Raw genomic sequence first — 22,032 nt, 5'->3', positions numbered from 1 at the left:
TATATACAGGGCACCCAAAAATCCTAAGATGACTTATACTGGGTTTAACCTTAGTAAATACTTCTTCAGGAGTTTTATCTGTAAGGTAAGAATGAGGGCTTCTATTTTGAATATAGACATCAGTACAAGAGGCTTCTACCCAAAGATAATATTCTAGATTTTGATAAAAAATCATAGCTCTAGCAGCTTCTATAATTGTTCTACTCTTTCTTTCTACTACCCCATTTTGTTCTGGCTTATAAGGAACATTGTACTCCCTCTTAATCCCTAATTCTTTACAAAACTGTTAAACAAGTCTAAGGTGTATTCCCCTCTATTATTAGTTCTAAGGGTTTTAATTTTATGTCTTGCAAAGTTTTCAATTAATGTCTTGAATTCTTTAAATCTCTTTAGGATTTCTTCTAATTCTTTGTATTTTAAGAAGTAAATCCATGTTTTCCTGGAGAAGTCATCTATGAACAAAATGTAATACCAAAATCCTTCAAGAGAAGGAATAGACATAGGTCCACATAAATCTGAATGAATTAATTCTAATACATTATTTGTTTTCCTAGTGTTATCATGAAATGGACTTCTGGTGTTCTTACCTAGAGCACACCCTTTGCATATGCCTGAGTGGTCTTTATTTAGTTTAGGTAACCTAGTAACCATCTTCTCCATTGTTGATAAGGTTTTGAAATTTAGATGCCCTAATATTTTGTGCCATATTTCATTTATGTCTGCAGCTTCATGAAATAGGCTTGAATAGGTCGACTAGATTCTGTATTCAATTCATACAAATATCCTTTTCTCTAACCAATCAACTTTGCTTTCTTGATTGAGGAGTTCTATGCCTAAGTTATTACTTTGCCATCCACGAATACAACATTATGCCCATCATCTTCTAGTGCTATAATTGAGATTAAATTTCTTTTAATTCCTGGTACATAGAGTATGCCTTTGAGAAGAAGAGAATTCCCAGATGTTAATTTCAAGGTGCAATTTGCAATTCCTTCAACAGAATGTGTTGAATTATCACCAATGGTGACTTCACCATTAATTTTTTCTAAAAAAGAGTATATTGCTTCTTTGTATCCCGTTATGTGTCTAGAAGATCCACTATCAATTATTCATGCTTTACTTGAAATTTCATTTGATAGTGATGAGTACAATATACAATTCTCATGATCATAGGTATCTTCTTCTCTAGTAACATTTGTATAGTTTTCTTGTTGTTTAGAATTCTCAAGACAATTAGATTTGTAGTGTCCAAACTTTTCACATTTGAAACACTTTATTTTGGATAAATCTTTGTTGGGTTTTCCATTCTTTTGATTTCCCTTTTTCCTCTTGAAATGCTTCTTCTTGCCCTTATAGGAGTTTTTATTAAGAACATGAAGTTCTTCATCTTCTATTTTCAGTTTCCCTCCTTTCTTTAGTTTTTTGGATTCTTCTTGAAGACAATCGTTCTTCAGTTTGTTGAAGTTGGGAAGATTATCTCTTGCACCTATCCCTTGTGCAAAAGTCTCCCATGAATATGGTAATCCATCGATAGCCATTAGTGTTAATTATGTGTCACTAATAATGGTTCCTATACTTGACAGTTCATCTCTAATGTCGACAACCCTTAGGAAGTAAGAATTCATTGATTCTCCTTTCTTTATCTGAATGTGATTTAATTGCCTTTTTAGTACGAGAACCCTAGTTGTATTGTTGACCTCATATGCATTTCATAATGCTTTCATCATATCAAATGCATTTTGATGTTTTGTAAGCATGGGTACGATATCATTTTTTACTCCATCTAATATGATTTGAATTACTTTTCTATTTCCTCTGCTCCATATAGATTTATGAGGTTCAACTGAAGGTTGTTTAGATGTTCTCTCAACAAATTGTTTTACATCATTCTCTTCAAGAATCATCATGATTCTAAATTTCTAGGCATCAAAGTGTTCTTTCCCATCAAACTTATCCTCGAGTCTGATTGTGTATGCCATTTAAGATAGGAGATAGTTGCTAGATGTAAATGAAGTCTGATTACTAAATTTTGCAAAGCCTAGGTTCGACTACTAGAGCTCTGATACCATGTAAAGTTTTTGCAATATTATGTTTCTAATCAAAAAAATTATGTATCCTTGAATGCTTAAAATCAAACTTCTTAAATTCTGAAGTAGTTGTCAATCTTCAAATTGATTTGAAAGTATTTTATTTCTACAATAAATCAATTGGATAATATTGCTTGAAGAAGTAAACTTGAGAGTATTTGTGTGTGCTTCAAATTACAATACTATCCTTCCTAAATATCTCAACTAAAGGACGTGATCCTCAAAGGGACATGTCCCTTTCCTAAGTCAGCACATATGACTTCTCTATCAATTGGTGATTTGCAATTTTAATTACCATTAATCACTAACTAACACAATGTGTTAGATTAGTGTTTAATATCAAATAACCTTTTAGGAAGTTTTTGCCTCACAAGAGGAAAATATGGAATATATATAATGCCATACGTATGATATTTAGGATGAGAAGATCAAGTGCGGTCTGCACATTCAGTCCTGTAGATTATCTGATTATATACTTAATAAACAACACACACAAAGACAAATTCACAAGTTTTAAAAGGGGTAGAGAGTCAAATATGAGTCCTCCTTATAGGACAAGTGTTTAGGCTATGGATGAGATTGGCCTTGATCATTATCTTCACCTTCTTACCATTGAGTTATTGTGATAGGGCATGCTCATCTTGGCAATTCAAGGAAGTCGATGCCTGGTGCCTACATCTTGCATAAAAGACAAGCATGTACATGTGCATAAATATATCTAAACTAAATAGTCAATGGCAGGGAGTGGTGCATCATGTAGATCTTGACTAGCAGGTGACTACGACTCCCTCCCTTAACCATGTTAGACACGTCAGATAGAAAAAGTAAAATACACACTCACACCATACACATGCAAGTATGGGGTAAGTACCATAATGATTCACAAGTCAACTCATCAAATGCTCAGATATAACAATGCATTGCTATGAATATAAAATAATCATCATTAAAGACATATCATCTGACATCATTATAAAAATAATCACACTTACTAACTAAGAATCATTAAAGCAACTTTAATACATAAGTAATCATAATCATGAGACAACACGTGAAATATAATAAACTATGTAATCATAAATGATATTTTGAAGTCATGAAATAACAACATACCATATATCTCTAAAACTAACACATGTATGAGATAGGCCTAAACGAATTCAACATATATAATATAAAACAAACTACAAGTGGCCATTACATTTTGTTCATTAAAGATTGATCCTTTCTTAAACATTTGTGAGGCAAATGAGCTTCCATCTTCACGTGGTTGGCCTTGATTAGTAGAGAATATTAAACTATTTTCTAAACCAAGTGAAGCTCAAGATTTAGATATGATTGCATCATAGCTATTCAACATTTTTTGCCAATTTTTTTTATTAATAAAGCACGTTGTCGATTCCACTGCATTATTGCAAAATGCCCATCCCAATTGTGATAGATGGTTCTGAGAGATTGTCGTAGGGCCCATAGCATTTCTGTTGCACAAACATCACAATTATGATGTTGGCATTAACATATTTCCATCACAATTGTATAGTGAAAATGAATGGTTTTCCAGAATGGTAGCCCAATTTATGACAATTGTGGTCATTGCAATTGTGATGGCAACCCTTTCCATCGCAACTTGTGACAACAAAAGTTTGGTCGTCTGACGAGAGCCAATTCCAACTGATGTTAGTTGAGTGACAAGTTACTATTGTAATTGCAATGGTTTTCTAGTTGTAATTCAAGCCCAAATGTAGTAGTGATAGTATAGTAGACCAGATGAAGGATTGACAAGTGTTAAGATCAACATTAGACAAGATGAAGAAGCAAAGCAATAAGCAATTGCTAACAATTTTTGATGGAGCTAGACATAACAAGTTTGATGAGTGGATTTCAAATATTAGTTGTGGAAGTAAGAAGATGATGAAGATATTCTTGGAGACCCAAGATATAAGAGAAAATACAGTAAATAAGATTGTTGACGCTGACACATTACTTAGAAGAGCTAGCCTAGAGATTTTTAATGATGATTCCAAGAAGGACTTATGCCCAATCACGATGGTGGTGCAACAATTTTGTATCTCATTACATAGTGTATCTACTAAGGATGATCTAAGGAGAACATTCAAGGCCGAGGAAGCACTTAATAAATTGGATAATAAAATGGAGAATTTTAAGGAGACACACAAGGAGACCCATGGATTCTAACATAAAGTGGAGGAAGAATTGAAGGATCTTGACACGCCAAACTCCTTTGACATCATGAGGATTGTTGCAAGGTTCAAACTAGAGTAACTAAGGATCCTTTTAGAATAATAAGCATAGGACCACAAATTTTTACTTTACAAATTCATAGGTGTGAAACTCTGAAAAATCTTGTATCAACATTTGAAAATTTTAGGCTTCACCATGATTTTGCATGATTCTATTGCTAATTTTTAATTTAGAGGCTTTTTCTATGCAATTTCATGTTTTTTGGAGTTCATTTCTAGTTAAATGCATGATGTCATTGAAATAGATGAAAATTATATTTTTAGAGGTTTTTGGAGAGCGAGTTTGAAGTCTAGTTCATGGGAGCTCTTCTTCTTCTTCTTCTTCTTCTTCTTCTATTCTTCTTATTTTAGAGTTTTCATGTCATGTAAAGGTCCATGCACATTAATATGATAAAAAAACAAAGGTTAGACCTAATTAACATCATATTAGAGCCTAGTTTTGTACATAATTAGATATAATTGCATAGTTTTGCACACTTTTTCCATTCAAAAAACCCTACCTCTAAAAATTACATCTTTGAGGAGGGTTTTCTATATAAACCATATTGCAACATGTATTAAGAGCCGATATTTTATGCAATAAAGTGTTTGCAATTTAGCGCTCTCATTCTTCATGTTGTTAAGCCTGCTTAAATGTGCATCTTATAAAATTAATTTTATGAATTATGATTGAGCTAATTGTTTTATTGTGTTGAATGCTTGTGTGATCATTAGAGATACTGTAGTTTGTTATGAATAGCTGCATAATATCTCTTTTTTGATGAATCGAAAAGGGAAATTCTACAACATGTTCATAAAAATTTGTCTCATGTGTATACACATCATTAGTGGCTACATGATTTGATGAATTGTGAACTATGTTATAGTCTTACAAAGTTCCCTTGATGATTACATCGGTGAAGTTTCAATTGCACTACTCTAAATTTTGCTAGGTTCCCCCATTCCCTCGAAGGTTTAATTTACAGATGCATGATCGTTGTGACTTATGCTCGTTTAAGATATTATTTTCATGTAATTTTCTTATAATTCTTGTTACCCTACACTCTTTTTGTAATTTTTTTGCAAAATATGGTTAAAGTATGAAGTCATAATAGTTGCATATTAAATCCACATTCAAAAAAACTAAAAAGCTAAAAAAATATATATATATTTTTTTTAAATAAAACATTTTCAAGTTTTTGAAAAATCACAAATTTCATTTATCGGAAACAACAAAGGCCTCCTTGTAAACATAAATATTATCTTCAACTAAGTTGTCTAGGTTGTTGAAAAATAGCATCACATAACCTTGGAGTTGATATCTTATCAACATTTCAAGAGAGATATTTGTAAGAATTTTTTGTCATTGTCATCATGCAACAATGATGCTCAGCAAGAGTGAAAATAGATGAATAAACGGGGTCAACAGGGATGATACAATCTAGCACCCATTAGCTTCAAATTGTAATCACATTTTTACAATAGTAAGAATGAATGAAAATAGGTTAAATTTTTTTATCGATTTACAAAATGGTCACCCATTTTGCTCTAGATGCCCGATTTGAAATTGATTGCCCAATTTATATTTTCTAGTTAGATTAACTTTTTTTACTTGTAGACTTCCACAAAATTGAGACCCAATTTTGTGCTTTCACCTATAAATACTAGTTATCCTCATTTTGGTATCGATTATCAAGCATCCAATATTATCAAGAAACCACGATAGAAATTATCAAGTATTCACATCTAGTATGAAGCATTCAAGAATCCAAGATCTAGACTTCTTCTCAATTATTCAAGGTTCTCTTCTTTATGGATCAAGCTTCTTTCCTTCAAGGAAAAACAAGTAATGGAGTGCTCTATCAAGGAAGGACATACACTAACACCCACACCTTCTTTCCTCTTATTAGTTAAACATTGTAGAAAATACAACATCCACTTACATTAGGTTTTTTCTTTTCATAGACTTCTATTATTATTTTGTTTTAAGTCAAAGTTATTGCATCAACATATTTGATCATATTCAAAGAATCATTTTCATTATCAAGGCATACATATTCTATTTTTTAGATCTAGTATGTTCTACATGAAAAAACACTTTCATTTCTTTCATTTTTTCCAAGGTTGACTCTAGGAAGGGGTTTAACTAAGGGAGACCCCTTGGGCCTCTATTTGACCTCTGTTAATGTTTTTATATGTACAAATACAAGGACTGTAACAATCAAGTCACGATCTAGAAAATACAAGTTCTATCGGGAAGATTAAAATTGAAACCAAGGAAAAACCCTAGGCTAAAAATGTCCCACACATACAATTTTTTTTATTTCTATATCTAGTAGTTATAGGTTCTTTTTTATTTTTATTAGTTTGTATATTCCTAAAACTACTCAATTTAGCTTATTTTGGTTATCTATCTTCCAACATTTGATGAATTTGCCAAATCTATTTTTCTTCTAATCATAACAATGAGGAATCACTGCACTCACCTAGGGATTAAGTCCCACCTAAACCTAAAGGGTCATCTTCCTTTTAATTATGCATTAAGAAAAAGGTGGAAATATCCCTCATGTACCTTGCCTACCTTTTTCCATTGTATACTTATGATGCAATACAAGGCTAGTGTATCCCCAAAGGAGATGACCAAAACCCTAACAAAGATGACATAGTAGAATTACAACAAGATATAATTGAAAAGAAGCTAATTTTTAAAAAATATATCTTGAATTACATAAAATGAACATCACACATGCTAGGTTGTAAGGCCTTCCTAGTTACAAAAAATACATTCCAGATTATAGACCAACTCTTCTACTTCGAGCCTCAATTATCAATCCCCTCTCTATATTGCCCTTTTCTTTTCCTACAAGACACATCTACATTGCATACATATCCATCTAGATACATAGGTTGGTTTTAAGTTCACATTCTCCCAAAATAGGAAACATTTTATACATTATAAGACTGACCTAGACAATGAATTAATAACCAAATACATAATACATTGTAAGAACATTGATGACTTCAGATATAGGTCCTCACATGATCTAAGAAACCATACAAAAAGCCACAAAACCCCATGGAAAGAGATGAATCTTGCAGAAGTAAAATACCATGCATCACTCGAAGAACCACATAGGAAATCAACACTCGAGAAGATGAAACATAACTCCAAATCCATTTAACATTAAATTCTGCAAACATAGAATAACGATCTAGGATAGGTCCACAATAAGAATCCAAGCCTATAGAATTTGTAATGGGAAATCAAGTGATTACCAACTCATCTATCAAATAGGAAAACTAGAAAATAGAAAACAAAGGAAATATCTTTTTGGGTGATACAAGATTGCTAATAACCAAGGGACGCTCCTACATCAAACACCCAAAGTGAGAAAAAGATGTTCCATAAGGACTTATGAACATATGAAAGGATTCAACAAATAAATCCCATGCTCATTCTTAACCTACAAATCCTCTTTATCAATCATCACATAAGTATATCCAAACTTACTGCTACAACTAACTATTCCATCATATACCTCAAATATACTACTACTACTAGGATCAAATTTATCATACTTACTACAAACCTTCATCTAATTAGAAGTCTTCTTTCCCTTACCTCTATTCTTAAGTACAAGATCAAGTTGTCTACCATTAGTAAGCTTAGCCACATGCTTTGCTATATGCAAACTAAAAGTTTGGAAAACACTCAAGTTCTTTTCTCTTCCTCCTTTCTCATCTTTCAAAGGAATCAAAATAAATTTCCTTCCATCCTTCTTAACTATAACAATATTCTTTATAAAATCATGAATATATCCTCTATCAAATTGCCAAGGTCTCCCAAGTAAAATATGACAAGCACTCATATCAACCACTTCACATAATACTTCATCCTTAAAAGGTCTAATACTGAAATTAAACAAGCAATTTTCTCTAACCTATACCTAATGATAATCTTGAAACTAACTGATACCATAAGGGGCAAGATGTTTCAACCTCTGCAATCTAAGCTTCTTAACCATTTTGTCTAATACAAGATTATGAGTACTACCCTCATCCATAATAACCTTGCAACACTTGCCTCTGTATTTACAAACAATTTTGAATAAGTTTCTTCTTTGCATTGGTTCCTCATCATGCTTAGCCCACATGATCTTTCTCAACTAGATATATTATCCAACTTTGGGTGAGGCCAAATCAACATTAGATGTTTTCTCTTTCTGATCTTCATGTACTACTATTTTTTTTTTCGAAACATCTTACTAGGACATTGAAAAGATCGATGTCCTTCTTTAACACATTTTAAACAAGTACCTTTGAACACAAATTTCTTATCAAAAATTACTTATTTACCCTTATCCAGTAATTTCAATTGTTTAACTTGCTTTCTCCCTAATTTATCTTCTGCCTTCAATGCATATTGATAAGCATCTTCAACTAAACCAAGTTTCAACATACTCAACTCATCTTGAATGTTAAATTTTAAACCATTAACATACCTTGCAACCTTTTCCTTAGAAGCTTCATGATGTCCAGATCTGATATGTACCTTATAAAATTCTTCAGTGTATTCTTTCACAATCATATCCTTCTATTTAAGTTCGATAATTTCTTCAACAATTCAAGTTCATAATCTTGAGGAACAAAATTAGCCTTCAATCTAGAAACCATATATTTTCACCTACTAATCTTAGGTTCATCATTATCTTCTCTACCATTCTATAATTCTTTCCACCAAAAGGCAACATGATCTTTTAACTTAGTTTGTGCTAACCTAACCCTCTGTGGGTCTACAATATTCTCAAGTTCAAAATAATACTCAAGTTTATTAGTCCAATCTATCGATTCCTCAGGATCCAATGAACCAAAATAATTTGATACCTCCATTCTATGACTCTTACCAACTTGTGTCATAGCTCTCAATAATCTTTCCTCTTTTGAAGGGATCTCTACTTTAGGTACTTCAAGATCTTCAACAACTTCCACATATTCATCTTCTATCTCAGGATTTCTCCTCAAGCCATTCAAGACATTATGGATCCCATTTCTTGCTTCTTCCTTAATTCTTCAAACACACGTTCCAACCTCCTAGGATTCATCCTTCTAGGTGACATTCTATATCAAAAAAAATCTTTGGTAATCTATCAACCAACAAGAAGCCAACAAGTCTGTAATAGGTTACCAATAACTTGTGCAAGTCCTTTGTAATTGCAAGCCAGAACCATGATCTTCCACCTCACAACCAAGAAGTCTAGGTCTTGAAAAGTCTACCAAGATAAATCATGCTGTGATAAGTCACCAACCAAATCAACCTTCTCTCTAAAAGGAAACAACTAGATCAACCTTTGCTATGATACCATTTGATGCAGTATAGGGCTAGTGTATCCCCAAAGGAGATGACCAAAACCCCTAACGAAGATAACACAATAGAATTGCAACAAGATACAATTAAAAATAAGCCAATATATTAACACAAGATCTTGAATTACATCAAATGCACATGTTGGGCTATAAGGACTTTTTGGTTATGACCAATACATTCCATTTTATCAACCAACTCTTTCACTTTGAGCCTCAACTAACACTTCCTTCTCTATATTTCCCCTTCTTTTCCTACAAGACACATCTACTTTGCATTCATAGCCATCTAGACATACAAGTTGGCTTTGAGTTCACATTCTCTCAAAATAGGAAACATATTATACATTATAGGACTTACCCACAATGAATTAATGACCAAATACATGATACATTATAATAAATTTGACGACCTTAGCTATATCCCTCACGTGATCCAAGAAACCATATGCAAAGTTGTGAAACCTTGTGGAAAGAGATGAATCTCTCAAAAGTAAAATACCACACACCGCTTGAGGAACCACATAGGAAATCAACACACAAGAAGATGAAACATAACTCCAAATACGTCTAACATTAAATTCAACGAATATAGAATAATGATCCAGGATAGGTCTACAATAAGAAGCCAAGCCCACAAAATTTGGAATGGGAAATCAAGTGATCACAACTCAACTGTCAGACGGAAAAATAGAAAATAAAGCAAATATCTTTTTGGGTGATGCAAGATTACCAACAACCCAAGGCCACTCCTACATCAAGTTATAAACATGAAAGAAAAAAATCTATCAAGTAACAATTCTCATTCATTATAAAAATGCAACAATTTTTTTCTTCTTTGGATTGGTAATAGGCCAAAATTGATATCAACATGAGGCTCAACTAGACTCAAACCCAAGACCTCCTAGATGAGAGGCTCATTAGAACTTACCATTGCATTGCGAGGTGTTCCCCCCATGCAAAATTAATAATTACTTAGTAATACCTACAAACATAAAAAGTACTTAAAGGAAAAAATGGGCATTAGTTTGGGCATAAATGGGGCGATGCACTTATTAGGCATTAAAGGATCCATAAATATGAAGCCTAAAAAGAAAACACAAGTTTTGTATGTGGCATAGAGTCATCAAAAAAACAAGGGCGCTATAATTGTGGCATGAAGACTTGATTCATCAATTATGCAAGTGAATAAATCACATCCACATAATAACTCATGAGGAAATAATTAATCCAAGGTGAACAACAAGTTATCCATAAAATTTAGTGATGAGATTGTAATAAGTAACCAATGTGAAAATAAATGTGAATGAAATTCAAATTAATCAAATAAGGTACTTAGTTTAGGATTTGATGTTGATTTGAATGTCATAAACATCATAAGATGACTTGTCTTTGTATCATATAATCTTCTGTTTTTGTATCAATCTTTTCTAGCTTTTAAGATGATTACTTTTAGATTGTTAAATTTATTGCGCAATGTTCTAGATCATTTCCAAATATGTATAAATAATTTCTGCATACATGGATTTAACTTATGTGAATAAAATTAATTACCAAACATAGATTTGATCTAAAAATGCAAACTTAGCACTATTACTTTCCTTGATTTATAGACCATTAATAAATAATAAGAGGTGTTTGATAAACATAATTGTAAGTGCGTTATGAAAGGGTTAGCTCCTTGCTTAATTGTTTGGACCTAAGCTAATCTCCATAACAAATATTGGAGACATTAGGCACTCAAACAACAATATGTGTAATAGGGTGTAATTGCAGAGGTCATAATGATGCTAAGTAGTAATGTTGTAAGACAACTAGATGATCATAATGAATTAGGATTTACCCTTTTACGCACCACCCATACAGTTTGAATATTTCATGTTTAAATTGGTTAGTAAGGAAGGGGACTTGTTTGACTCCACTTGAAATTTGAAAACTTTGAAGTTTAAATCTCCACATAGATTCAAACTAAGTTTGTTTCTGTACTTGTAGAGTTGAACAAGAATACACAATGAATAAACTACATATTGAAACCAAATCTATTAAAATATATCATATTATAATAATTTACTAATTTGAAGATTAAATTATACTGTCTATAAATTAAAATATACTATATTAAAAATGAATGCAATACAATCATTTTAAAAATTATAAAAATTTCTATTAGAAATAGTTCCTTACACTTAAAAAACACATTTCCTTTCCTTTTTTTTATATTTTATTTTCTCCTCTATATATCTACCTCATCTAGATGAGAGAGTCGAATGATGACTTGGGCTCAAAATGGTAACTAAGCAGATGGGACACTCACCTGTACTAGAACTATACTTGCAAAAACTATTGGCCAACATGTAAGTTTCATAAAGTCAATGTCAAAACAAATTTTAAAGAAGGTGAAACTAAAAGCACACCATGACAACCACCAATTTTGATAAGATTGGTAGAAGAGTCGAAGTGAAGACAGACAAAATGTATTGTCTGAATTAAACGTTATGTGTCAGAAATTTTCAATAGCCCCCAATACCAAAGAACATTCTGATATTTTTTTCCCATATTCAATCAAAATTCTCACCCTTTCCCTTATTCCCAAAAAACTGGGAATAGTGTCGGGGAAATCAATGTTGGAGGCATTGATAAAATGCCCAAATCAAATCCAAATGAAAACAACTGGCGGATTGATTAAATAAGTGGCTGTCTTGTGGGTTAAAACTAAATGATGAGAAGAGCTCGAAAAACGTAGATGCAAAGAAAGTAGAAATAACTGGGATACAGTAGAAGTATAGGGATCCAAAGTGAAAAGCATGCAGAGTAAAAGGGTTCACAGACAGAAGACAGCACAGGCGCAGATAGACAAATGTGTCAGAGGCAGACAAATTGAAGTGGGCTGAGCAGAATGTGTGAATTTGTAGTGACACCAATGAATTTCTGTTACGGTAGTCCCTCTTCGCATTTCCAAAAAGGAGGACACAACTACCATGTTTGCTGGGAAATAATAAAGAACACGAAAAAATAGTAATTAGGACAGAAATAGAGGCAATGTGCAGGAATTGCACAGAGAAAGAGAAACACACAGGCCCGGTCAGACAGGAACTTATATATAGCTACAGTATAATGCTGATATTAAAAGAAAATATTAAATAGTGCTGAAACAGATATACCCAACAATGGTTTGTGCTGGAATTCATCCATTCATTCATTCGATTAGGCCAAAGTCAGTACCCAACAAATGGTTGTCCTGAACAACTGTAGTTGGACGAGGATAAAGAGAATAATTGACAATGTGCAGCAGTTTGTCTGATACAGTGAAGCGACTATAGGTCTATAGGATTGTTGGGGTCTCTGATGTAGGGTGAGTTAATGGTGTGTTTTTCTTCTAAATATTTCATAATTATAGTCAAATTTCAGGGTTGGTTGACGCTCTTTTTAAGGGTGGCAATGTGTTTACAAGGGATCCTGAAATTTTTAGTAATGGGTATGTGAGAAATCGTTTTAAAATAGGCCACATTGAGGTTATACTGAGTAGAATTGAAGGTTTTTATGGATATTTATGACTGCAGCTGAATTATTAGACATCTCCAAGCAATAGCCCAGATTAAGTATACAGTGACCCATTTTTTTAGGATCATCTGATTAGTGCTGACGGAGGCTGTCATTTTTTCAAAATAATGCACATCTTAAAAAAGCTTGTTCGGTTCATACTTTTTCTGTAGAGCTAACCTGGTGAAATTGGATTTTTAACTGGAACAATGGTATGCGCTGGTTGAGGTTGAAAATGCAGTCAGTGAAATGAGTGCCTGTGTCAGTAGAATGGATGAAGAAACTGTCATCATTTGAGTAGAAGGCCAGTTTTGAGTTTGGATCTCTTCTGGGGATTCATGGAGGTTGTTGATTTGATGAGTCCAAACGTATTGGAGCCTTTTGCAGAGAATGGTGGTAATGGAGAAACGCCAGTGTCTACATGTCCTGAACTATGGCATGCCTGTGCTGGTCCTCTCACATTGCTGCCTCGCAAGGGTAGCCATGTTGTGTATTTCCCCCAAGGGCACATGGAGCAGGTAATTATGATAGCATTGCCCTTTGATTTGGATCAATGTTTTCCTTTGAGGCCGCTCGCCGAGCACAATGTCTTCATGAAACTTCGATCCCATTTGCAACGTTCTCATAATTAGTTTGGATTTTACTTGAAGATAAAACAAATTGCTTGGAGGATTATGCTTCTAATGCTTGAAAACATGACATTTTGTGTTGAACTGATCTGTGTTTTTGCAAAACATAAGCAGGTTGCTGCATCTTTGAACCAGGGAGAAAATCAACAGATGCCTTCATATAGTATTCCACCCCAAATCTTCTGCAGGGTCCTTAGTGTGAAACTCCATGTGAGCTCTAGTTTGTACACATTAAGTATACGAAGAAGTACTAAGTTCTCATTGCACATCCTTGAGAATTGGGTTGCTGGTCTTTGGTGCATTGAGATATGATCTTTCCTTTCTAAGACAAGCAATTTAAACGCTGGCATTTGCCTGACTGCAATGGTCTTTTTTTGGGTGTTATCAGGCTGATCAAGAGACTGACGAAGTATATGCACAGTTGACATTAGTTCCTATTCCTGAGGTATTTTTTATCTGATGCCAGAATAGATGCTTTATTCCATTATTTTTGAGGAATATATGGAACATTTGTGATGGGTTTGAAGCGTTTTGGTTACAGCCAACGGAGAAATGCTCTGAGGCCGAAGAGGAGAAAAAAGTACACTTATCCACTGCATGCCCTCATATGTTTTGTAAAACTCTGACAGTATCTGATACAAGCACTCATGGTGGATTTTCAGTCCCTCGGAGGGCCGCAGAGGACTGCTTTCCTCCTCTCGTAAGAATTTTTTATCCTCTTAGGATTGCAGGTGCTTATTTGCATTTTGTATTGAGTGAATTAAATTTAATGAGCTACGGCATGCTGTACAAGAGAGCTCTTATGCAACTGTACAACATTGGGCGTTTGATTAAACAGTACTATTCAATCTCTATAGAAGTTTTGAAGTGCTTTCGAGTTTCTTAAAATTGATCTCTTATTGCATTGTACACATATTTATGGGATTTATGACCCAAAGTGTTTAGCTTTTATTGCACTCAATTTTGTATGTTGTTTAGATAGATATGATTCTATATCAAAAATTAATAATTTTTTAGACACCTAGCAGGATTATAATCAGCAAAGACCTTCTCAAGAGCTTCTGGCAAAGGATTTGCATGGTATAGATTGGAAATTTCGGCACATATACAGGGGTAAATATTTATGGTGGTGAAATGTCTCTTTTATTTTCATTTTTCTTTACGCATGACATTTATACTTTGCTGTTGTAAAAGGTCATGTGATTGAAAAGTTTTTATCTTGGTAATGTGTATCACCGTAGTTGATAATTTTATTATTTGATTAATTGGTTGTCATTCTAAGCATATTGGTGTCATAACAATCAATTCGCAGGCCAGCCACGCAGGCATTTGCTGACTACAGGATGGAGTGTTTTTGTTAGTCATAAAAGGCTTGTGTCTGGAGATGCTGTACTTTTTTTGCGGTGTGTAGAATTCCTCGAGCAATTTCCATTTTAATTTTCGTTGAATGCAAATTCTATTCAATTGAACAATATGAGTAATTGATACTCTCATTTTGCAAATGAACAGAGGTGAAAATGGAGAGCTAAGGTTAGGGATTCGAAGAACTGCAAGACAACAAAGTGGTCTTCCTTCTTCTGTGCTTTCCAGCCAGAACATGCAAATGGGTTTACTTGCTGCTGCAGCTCATGCGGTTGCCACAAAGAGCATGTTTCATATTTTCTATAATCCAAGGTATGTGCAGTAAATAGCTTTAGGTATGTTTCGTATCCTAGTGCAATGACATCAAACTGTAAACTCATTTACTGCAGAGGATTCAGGACAGAGTAATTCTTGAAGAATTTTTTTTATTTTTATAGTTAAATGGCATTACATGTCAAACTCGTTGGATTTTTGCAAGATCATGAAGCCCAGTATTACTAGTTTCTTGTCCATTCGGGAATGTGTATTAGTCATTGAATATAATTGAAATTTACAATACTCAAAAGTACGGTTCCTATATTATTCTCCTTTTCTCTCTGATATGAATTCTAATCACTCATTTCCTAGCAGTTTCCAGTTTCATTTAAAAAAAATTGTTTCTTACATGTCAGTTATTTTGCAAGGCATAATGATTCATTGATCGGACGGTTTTTGCTTTTCCCATATTTAGTCCCAACCATACAGAGTCACAGACCAGTGTTTTGTATTTGGGTGTATGTATATAGTTGTATATACATACATCTAAACCAACACCCATGTTCTAGCTAGCTTGCGTGTGCACATAGGCTCTTGACCATGAACATGTGCCAATTTGAAAAACAACATATAAAATTTCCAATCACACAGGCTTCTCTTTTTAGTCCGTGTTTGTGGGGACATGCATACATACACATGCATGTGCCATGTATACTCTCAATAATAGAGAATTTAAAACATTTTTTATCTTTGTTCCTGGAAAAACTATCATCTGTGAAAATTTGTTGACTTCTGGAATCCTAGAACACGAAATAACAATTCTTGGATTTAAAGATTTAGCAAATCAAATTTATTTGATATGCAGGCAAACTTTACTTGTGTTCTCATGGCAATAATTTGCTATGGGGCTATGCCAGTGAAAGAGTGTGAGGAAGAGAGTGGTGGAGGAATATTTGGTATTTGGTAAGTACATCTAAGGGACTGTGCATGACATATACATGCAACCATAAAAAGTAAAAGAAACAACAATTCAATTCGATACAACATAATGTTGTGCTGTGGTGCAGATAGCTGTCCAATACAACCATTCTCCACTGTTATGTGGTGTCATTGCCTCATTGTAAGATGCTCCGAGGTTAATAAAAAAGTAAATCATGTCATGCTTTGATAAGTTGTTTGAATTTTAATTGTGTGCCTTATGCAATCTCATTTTTTAACTCCAGGTATAATTCATCCTTGAGACCTGTACACAAGAACAAATACAAAAACACTTGCAAAAATGGTGTCTACAGATAAACATAAAATACAAAGACTAAAAGAAAAATGACTTAGCTCAAAGGTGGAACATTGCCAATCTATGTCTATACATCGGCATCTGTTTATATTCTTCTCCATTTAGTATTGCTAATTTGAGAGTGCAACCAGCTAGTCTCTGGCTATCTATGAAAGAATACAAGTCAATATTTGTTCAGTGACAAGTTTATATATGAGTGGTCCCAGCAGCAGGCCAAACTATCAATCTGGCCCAATAACAGCACTAAGATTTAATATGGTGCAATGGCAGGGTTTGATCCAATAAAAGTTCTGCAAGGCAATATAGCCCAGTATTAAGGCTTATCCTAATAACAGTGTTGCAACTCAAGATGGCTCAATTATTAGGCTTGATCCAGTAGCAGAGACACGGGTGGAAATAGTCGTAGGACTTGATCTGGCAAGCAACAGGGCAAGATGGCAATATCGATCTCAGAGAAAGTATTGCAGCTGGTGATCCTTAGCATGCCTGTTTTGTTAGGATATTCAAATTCAACAAAACACTACATGTACCTTACAGTTACAAAAGTTATTGCGACAATTGATTGTATTAAATATAATGCATTGGAGAATCTGTATAAATTTGAGAGCCACTTTAATAATCTCAACAGGGATGACACATGGGTTCTAAGCCAATCTTCAAAGTTGCTCATTCATATATCAACAAAATGATACAGCTTCTGTATTTTTTTTGTAATGTGTCTGTTGCTCTGGTCAGCATGGCATCTGTACACCATTTGAAGGACATATTTTGTGAAAAATTAACTATTGCAGTCACTGATTATTAATCTCCTATCTTAAAAGATTATTAAACTGCTGAAAATAATTTCCCAGCTAATACCGAAAAATAACACAACTGCAACTTCACTTATAAAATAAGGAAAGAAATGCGCAACACAATGAACACAATATTTTCGGACAAATTGTCCCTGGAAAAACCCCTAAGGGAAAACCAGTTCTACAGATGAGGAATTATATTAAACTTCAGCAAATCAAGAAATACAAAATTCTTTGCCTCTCACTGGCAAAACGCCAACAACCTCCTAATTTCTCCCACTGATATTCCCCATTGTTATTCCCATGCTAATCCCTTGCTAACACTGCAAGACTGTTTGCTAACACTGCAAACTTACAAACTCATTTGCTAGGACTGCAAATGTTTCTCCAAACTTCTTGTTTTCCAAATGCCTCCCAAACCTCCTTTTATACTACTCCTGTTGGTAAACCAACGGCCGCGAATAAAACAACTTAACAACTCTAACCAAGTTAGTTTCTAGTTGTTTCTAAAAGTGGTCAATTAATTAACAAATATTTGTCTCTAACCTAACCAATTAGTTAGAAAAACAATTACTTGCTAAATAATAACAAATGGACGAACAGCTGTCCAAAGCTAACTAAACTAGCATATTTATTGTTCTTTGACTTAACTTGGCAACTGAAACATTCGATTACTCTGCTAATGAGTGTATGCTAACATCCAAAACATTATTACCAGAAACATGGATGCAGTTTTTTAAGGAGAGCACTACACTATGAGTCATACTCTATAGCTCTTGAAGGTCCAATCAATTAGTATACCCAAATACCATTTATATAGTTAAAAAGCATTTGTCTTGGTTTATAGGATCTCTATTGCAGTCAATAACATTTAAGGCAGCCAACTCAGCCTTCATAGCAACCATTTGCTGTAAATATGGTTAAGTTTTTGTAGATTCTGATTACCTTCTTAATAATTGTTGAGGTGGTTATTCTTGTTTTGGATCTTTGAACTTTCTCTATTTTCAGATCATAGATATTACTTTGGCTCTCATTTGGATTTTTTAAGAGCAGAATATCTTGAATATATCGTTTTAAACTTTCTTTAAACAGTTCTTCTTTTTAGAGGAGCAAGGGCAGTTTAGGAGCCAGGTTTTCTGTTGTTCGCCTAAGAGTTGGCCACTGTCTAAAAGTTTAAGAGTTCACTTGAGAGTTTTAGATTCTGTTCACGAGATCTTTGAACTTATTCCAAAGTGTCTGTTGTTTCCTTCATGTTTAATATCTCTATTTAAGTGTTCTAAGAAGGAAGTTAAGGTTGTGGAACAACTTCCTACCTTGCATGAGAGGAGGGTCAAGCAAAACTCTACATATCTTTACAACAGAGTAGGGTTATGCAAATCTTTATTGAAGTGTTCTATGAAGGAAGTTAAGGTTGTGGAACAAATTCCTACATTTGCCTTGAGAGGAGGGTTATGCAAAACTCTACATATCTTTACAATAGTTGCAAAAACTTAACAAAAATGAACTTAAATAGCATGCATACCACAATATAGTAATTTACATGGGGAAAACTCTTTTAGGAGGAATACTCCAGACTCCAAAAGCTACCCTGTATATCATTAAGAAATCAACTACAGATTACAATATACTTGCAGAGAAAGCTTCTCACAGCAATATCACCAATGGAGATTGAGAGGCAACACAACGGCTACTAGATTCTTAGAATACATCTCATTACACAGCTGTAATACAGTGCTGTCATAGGGTTGCCTTCTAGGGAAAGACAAGCACACAAATATCCACCACTAGATGTGTGACAATGACGGACAATCAAAATTTACAATGATAAATTATACATAAAATGTGGCTTTTGGTGGTATTGCTTTTGGATCCCCATTGGGGGCCATCCCCCTAGACCCACAAGGGAGGTTCCCCTCTGCACCCCTTGCAACCCCTCGTGCTCATTTATCAATAGTAATCTTCTGTTATTGCAAGGTTGAGACACCATTTTCCTAACATTATCCTATTGTACTAATTTCAAACATTTGGAAATAATGATTAATTGACTCGAGTCATGCTCAACCATTATGCCATCAAATTTTTGCTAATTTGCCTTTCTGAGCCTTTTTTATGTTTGATGGAAAAGGACCAGTAATAATATTCAATATTTCATTATTTATTAATTTACCTTTTTGAGCCTTTTATATGTTTGGGGGTGATGGAAAAGGATTATTGAATCATTAATTTTATTCTATTTTGCTACCTGAACATTCTAGGTGTTTGGGGAATGGAAAAGGATTGTATTGATCCCAATTTATTCCATATCTTACAAGTTCTTTCATTGTCTTCTCTGTACTATGGGATTGAGTACATTCCTTATTAATGTTTTTGAACTTCATTACTCAAACTGATGTACTTCCTATATATGTTTCCTTGTTTTCCTTTGGGTGTGCTATGATCAGAATGCTTGCACAGGGAATCTATCAATGTCAATGAAACCTAACTGCCACAAAAAGGGAAGAGTACAGCCAATATTAACAAAGGAGGAGAAAATGACATTATATATAACATTACCATGGCTCATCGATGACAAATTGTATGATTTACTTGCAAGCTTCTAAACTTCTAACCTGCAGTATTATTTCTCCTATTCAACCTTGCATTAATTACAATACAATCAACATGAATTACTGACTTGTCAATCAGCTGTAATGTCAGTCTCATAGAATACTCATAAAACACTATTAATAAATGCATCTCATATCATCAAATGTAGTTTGCAAGACATGCCGAGTTCAACAAGAGAGATTCGATGAAAATATTATTGTCGCTGAATCAGAATGTTTATTAACATAAATGTAAAAGAACCTGCTGTAATTCTTACTGTCACTTCTTTCTGATAATGTCAAGCATAACGCTTTCATGGTGTCAGCCAAATACATCTCTTTGATGATGATCATGTCAAATTTTTGACTAAAACAACTTGTTCATTGTGCAATCTAACTCTTAATTGGCTTATAAGTGCAAGAATCTGCTATAATTTTTTCTTTCCATAATTGGAACTTTTTGAGAACATTGACCACAATGAAGTTATCAAGGTATTGATATTTGTGAAGTCCCTAATTTGAGTAACCCAATCTAGTCAATTCCTTGAGGTACTTTTTGTAAGGGCCTTGGAACCCACAAGACATTGATAAGGAAATTCCTCGGATCACAAAGGCATTTCGATAGTGGTGTTCCTGTATGAAATGTGGCATTGGCTTCAATAAAGTCCTTAAATATCTCTAGGCATTGGTTAATAAATTCCTTTAGTGTCTTGAGCCACTATAATTGGTGACGAGTTTATTAATGTTCTTTTAAATGCGTTACTGGAAATATGAAATTTCTGATGGATTTATGGAGATTTATCCGAAGAGATGTTTTTCTTTAGATGTGGTTTTCTGATGATTCTACTCCATACTAGAGTTATTGGGTTTTAGTTCATCGACACGGTCGAGTTACAAGCAGTTAAACAACTGGGACAATATGTAACCGAGTCAGTGGTATAATTTGCCATTTTTTGAGATATCAAAGTTGTATCATTTGCCAATTTCAAAAGGAAAATCATGGAAACCTACAGCATGACCTGCCCTCTTTGGCCTTCTACACCTTTGAGCTTGATCTTCTAACTAATAGGGCATCATATATTTTGTAGTGCATAACTCTTTAATCATTACTTTCCACCTTCATTCAGTGCTGTATGCAAAAGAACCAAAGTGGAAGATATCGGTTCTCATTGCAGCATACCAGTAGAAGTGAATTGTCATGGATGCACATGCCAACTATGTGAATGGGTGGCTTGACTCACCCAACAACATAGGTGAAGTACAAAATCACTTTACTTTTTTTCAAAGGGAATTAACCTTTAAAAGAAGATCAATTACCCCAAGGTTTATCTTACTAGAGCTTGATTGTGCAAGATAACTTATGATCAATGTGACTGTTTCTTTTCAAGGGGCCTGTCGTATGGGGATCTTAGAAAACAACTCAGCCACAACAAATTATTCATTCAAAAAAGAGTGATTGTATAAATAATCTGTTTCTTTTTTTCAATTCTTGACTATTGATTCGCAATAATTATTGCTTTTAAATATGACTTTATTCTTTAATATTCATGACCAGCAATAAATATGCTTGCGTTCTTAAGATTTAATCTTTTATAACAACAATTTGCAAGATCTTATCCTCAATTAATCCTGACCTGATGAGATGAATAACAAAGAACAAAGGGATTGATGATTTGGCAAGACAAAATGAACTTATGAGCAATAAGTCTCATTTCCAATCCTTGTTGAGATTATTAAATTCCAGATGATCAGCCTTGCTGGACCAGGATTCCACACAATCAGGAGCACAAAGTGCTGCAAATGTCTAAGGAACTCGAACCGTGTAAGAAAATTGCATTAAAACGGTGTTTTCACTTTTCATGGGTAGATCCCACACAAACTTACA

General features: G+C 33.9%; 1 protein-coding gene across 2 annotated transcripts in view; it reads left to right on the top strand.

The window, feature by feature from the left end:
• Positions 1–12,213: 12,213 nt before the first annotated feature.
• The window catches only part of LOC149542462 (auxin response factor 11-like), an 88,627-nt gene continuing 78,808 nt past the window's right edge, over positions 12,214–22,032 (top strand). The window contains exons 1-7 of one of the 2 annotated variants that reach the window (XM_089797403.1): positions 12,214–13,746; positions 13,972–14,067; positions 14,246–14,302; positions 14,399–14,557; positions 14,886–14,970; positions 15,170–15,260; positions 15,367–15,531. In XM_089797403.1, the coding sequence (XP_089653529.1) occupies positions 13,567–13,746; positions 13,972–14,067; positions 14,246–14,302; positions 14,399–14,557; positions 14,886–14,970; positions 15,170–15,260; positions 15,367–15,531 (833 nt within the window). In that variant the 5' untranslated portion in view covers positions 12,214–13,566. The remainder of the gene's footprint in view (positions 13,747–13,971; positions 14,068–14,245; positions 14,303–14,398; positions 14,558–14,885; positions 14,971–15,169; positions 15,261–15,366; positions 15,532–22,032) is intronic. The other variant, XM_089797404.1, reaches the window with a different exon arrangement.

Source organism: Cupressus sempervirens, chromosome 8, assembly GCF_028749045.1.
Source record: "Cupressus sempervirens isolate cs-2001-9-10 chromosome 8, ASM2874904v1, whole genome shotgun sequence".
In the NCBI taxonomy this organism is placed as follows: Eukaryota; Viridiplantae; Streptophyta; class Pinopsida; order Cupressales; family Cupressaceae; genus Cupressus; species Cupressus sempervirens.
This window is presented reverse-complemented; position numbering and strand designations above follow the sequence as displayed.